Source organism: Mus caroli, chromosome 6, assembly GCF_900094665.2.
Source record: "Mus caroli chromosome 6, CAROLI_EIJ_v1.1, whole genome shotgun sequence".
NCBI classification, from domain to species: domain Eukaryota; kingdom Metazoa; phylum Chordata; class Mammalia; order Rodentia; family Muridae; genus Mus; species Mus caroli.
The window spans coordinates 52235843-52239707 of NC_034575.1; the positions used below are offsets into that span (position 1 = coordinate 52235843).

At 33.3% G+C, this 3865-nt stretch overlaps 1 protein-coding gene across 1 annotated transcript; it reads left to right on the plus strand.

Annotated features, from left to right (window-relative positions):
* Positions 1–2245: 2245 nt before the first annotated feature.
* LOC110296660 (putative vomeronasal receptor-like protein 4) lies at positions 2246–3291 on the plus strand. The gene has a single exon (XM_021165384.1). It carries the CDS (start codon positions 2289–2291, stop codon positions 3195–3197), a length of 909 nt encoding a protein of 302 aa, XP_021021043.1. The 5' UTR covers positions 2246–2288; the 3' UTR covers positions 3198–3291.
* Positions 3292–3865: the final 574 nt, after the last annotated feature.

The following is a 3865-nucleotide window of genomic DNA, read 5'->3' on the forward strand; positions in this document are numbered from 1 at the left end:
CAAAGCTCAGCTGTTCCTACTCTACTGTTTTCTTGGGATTAGGAAAGTTCACTTTTGCATTTGAACATAGCATTTCCTAACAACCTCAAGGTCAGAACTGCCTTCTCCAGATGACATAACTATGGGTCTAGAGGGAGATGAGCTGATAACATCTCTTCCTTATAACTACTTCTTAGGGCCTCATTCTACAAGGATGTTTGTCAATGGCCNATCTGGTGAGTGTTCTTTTTCTTTTCATTATACTGAGAGCTGATTATAGGGGGTAGAATAGGAACAGGATTCTGTAATAAATGATTATAGAATTCTCTGCTTAGAATATTACTTTTGAGCTATACAGTACAATAAGCATTCAACGGATGCTTGTAGACATGAATGTGTCAGTGTAACAATATATAAAAGAACATAGATTTATCTTAATGTGATCTCTAATTGCATATGCTACAGTAGAAGGGGCTATTGGAAAGGCGATAGGGCCTAGCGGAAGGATGGATAGAGAAATAGGAAAGGCTAATGGGTGAAGGTAATCAATGGTTAATATGTATTGAACAAACATGCCCTGAAAACCATCACTTTTTTACAATGAATGTATATGGGTGTACCTGTAAAAGTAGGTCCAGATGCAATATTTTAAGGAGCATGTCTGACATAGGATTCTCCAGAGTTTGCACTCTAATAATTCTAAGAATGTGGTTCTACCTAGGTATTGCCAAATGTGCTAGATTTCTATTCCTGTAACAGAACACTGAAATACCTTAGAGGGTGATAAAGAAACACCCTTATTGATATGCAGGATTACCTTCATAGCATTAAATTATCTTTAATTGTATTTTGTATTTTCTCATTTTACTACTTTTGTCACGATAACTGGCTGTATGCATTAAGTGTAAGAACCTTAAGCTAGGAATATACAACAAATATTAACTTATTTAGAATTTATCAGAAATTTTACAATTTGGTAATTTGCATATAATTTAGAAATTCTTAGGAAAGATTCTACTCGTGGCCTAGGAAAAACTTAAGGCATTGTTAGCATTATATAATAAGTTCTTTTTTTTTTTAATAGTGAGATTTGGTTACTCTATTGCAATGATTTCTTATAAAGTGTATCTTTACTATGTATTTCAAATACTCACTATTTAAAGTATCTGGAAATCTCACCCCACTTATTTGTTAAAGCCATGTAACATTATCCTTACAAATTATAATCTGGATAAGTTTCAGTAGATGTTTGAGTGTTTCAATTAAAACAAAATCAGTTTTAATATTTCTAATTTTCTAAATTGAAGCTGGTAATATTGCTAAGAATAAAATATTGAGTAAGCTTTTTATTAGAGGTGAGAAAAAGTACATTTAATTCTCAAATAGTATAAAATTATTTAAAGTTACAATCCCCAACATTTTCTCCGATAGTTAAAAATGCAATTGCTCCTTAAAATATGCATTTCCAAAGAAAAGCAAAGTAAGTTTAAGTTAAGGTGATGTATATCTGAAGTCTATAATTGTAATTCTGGTAAATCCTAAGAAGGTGGGAGAAAAGTAAGGGGAATAGCAGGACACAATTTATCAAATAGGGAAATAGGAAAATGGGTGGATCCTTAGGTAAAGAAGAGGAGGATAAGTGCAAAAGAAAGAAAGGAGATAGCTAGGCAAAATAACAATATGGATGGCTCAAAAGTCCATAAGAAATTATACATACAATTAATACCACATAACAAAAAGATGACAGACCTTTTACTAATTAAAATAATGAGATTATCATGAATTATAACTGTGATTCCATTAGAATTCCAAGCCAAAACATGGATAGCTGTGAAATAAAGCACAGTATAATTAAAGACCATGAGAATGAATGAACTAATTGTTTTATTTATTATGTATTTTTCCAAGACTACATATGTTTTGTTCTTCTGTAAGGACATGATTAATATTGTGTGCTTATCAGCACTGTTCTGTATAGTAAAGTATACAATGAAGTAATTTAAATCATTAGGATTTTGTTTCTAAGGCATGAGAATCAGGTGCATGAGACAAAGTGTTCAGAAAGTATAGATATGAGTGTGGATGAATTTATTGTCTATAATATTCCATGTATAGGGAGTACATGGATGATATATATAAATGTAGGCTATGATGTTCAGTCTGGAACATCAGAAGTTAAAGATTAATCAAAAATTAGTAGATTTAGACATACTGTCCAGTGAATCACAAGTCTCATGTATACTCTTTTTTTTTTCAGATATCTGAAACACACATCCAATATGCTCTTAAGATGAATATACTTACCACTTATGTCCTCATTAATGAATATCCTTTATTTCCAAGCTGGACTTGGAGTTCTAGCCAATACTTTTCTCCTTTGTTTTTATACTTTCACAATCCTAGGTCATAGATCAAAGCCCATGGATCTGACCTCCTGCCAACTGACCTTTGCTCATATATTGTTTTTGCTAACTGGAGGGGATAATTGGCTTGCAGTCATACTTGAGTCACTGAACATTGAGAATGACTTCAAGTGTAAGACAATTTTTTATATAAGTAGGGTCATGAGAGGGTTCTCTATCTGCATCACCTGCCTCCTGAGTGTGTTTCAGGCTGTCACAATCAGTCCCCATACCTCACTGTTGGCAAAATTTAAGCATAAACTAAAAACATACATCATCTATGCTGTTTTCTATATTTGGTTTTTTAATTTCTTGGTCAATAGTCACATGATATTCTATGTTGGTGGTTTTAACAATGTGAGTGAAACCAACCAGATAAGAGTCACTAAATCCTGTTCACTATTTCTCATGAACTACATTATCAGTGGATTGATTTTTACAGTGACAACTTTCAGAGATGTGTTTCTTGTAGGAGTCATGCTGATCACAAATGCATATATAGTGATTATCTTGTTCAGACACCAGAGGCACTGCAAGCATCTTCATAGCATTAGGCACCTGAGAGTGTCCCCTGAGAAAAGGGCCACCCAGACCATCTTACTACTTGTGGTTTTCTTTGTGGTCATGTACTGGGTGGACTTCATCATCTCATCCACCTCACTCTTGTTATGGATGTATGACCCAGTCATCCTGACTGTTCAGAAACTTGTAGTGACTGCCTATCCTACAATTACTCCTTTGATACAAATCAGTTCTGATAAGAGAGTAATCAATGTGTTGAAAAACTTGCAATCAAAGTGCCAACAGATTTTCTAAAACATGATTCTTTCTCTTCGTTTAAAAAATGATTTACTTGGAGCTAGAGAGATGTCTCAAAGATTAAGAGCACTCACTGTCTGTGCTTCCAGAGGTCATGAGTTTAATTCCCAGAAAGCACATGGTGGCTTACAACCATCTGTAATGAGACGTGATGCCCTCTTCTGGTGTGTCTGACGACAGCTACATTGTAGTCATATAAATAAAATAAATTTAATATGATTTACTTATTTTTATTTATATCTTTAAGTTCTGTATCAATATGTCTACATGACTGCATTCCTGATGCTCAAAGATGTCAGAAGAGATCATGGGATCCCCTGGAACTGGAGTTTCAGATGACTTTAGGTACCATGCTTGTAGCTCCAGTAATTGGATTTTGTCCAAATTATAAATATTTCTTAAACATTAATTGTCAAGGGGCAAAGTGAGATTCTTCATATGATTTAAATAACGTTTGTAGTATTACATACAAAGGAAGCTCCTTGATGATAGTAACATTTTAAGCCTTTCTTTTAAAAACATTTTAATCCCTAATACATCACGTTTAGTTAAAATTGTAACTTTAATTTTGTTTAATAATTCTAATTTCTCTGGGTTATAAAAACAATTTAGTTTTTCCACTGTTTACCAGAGTTTTACTCAATTAGACTTATCTGAAACTTTCA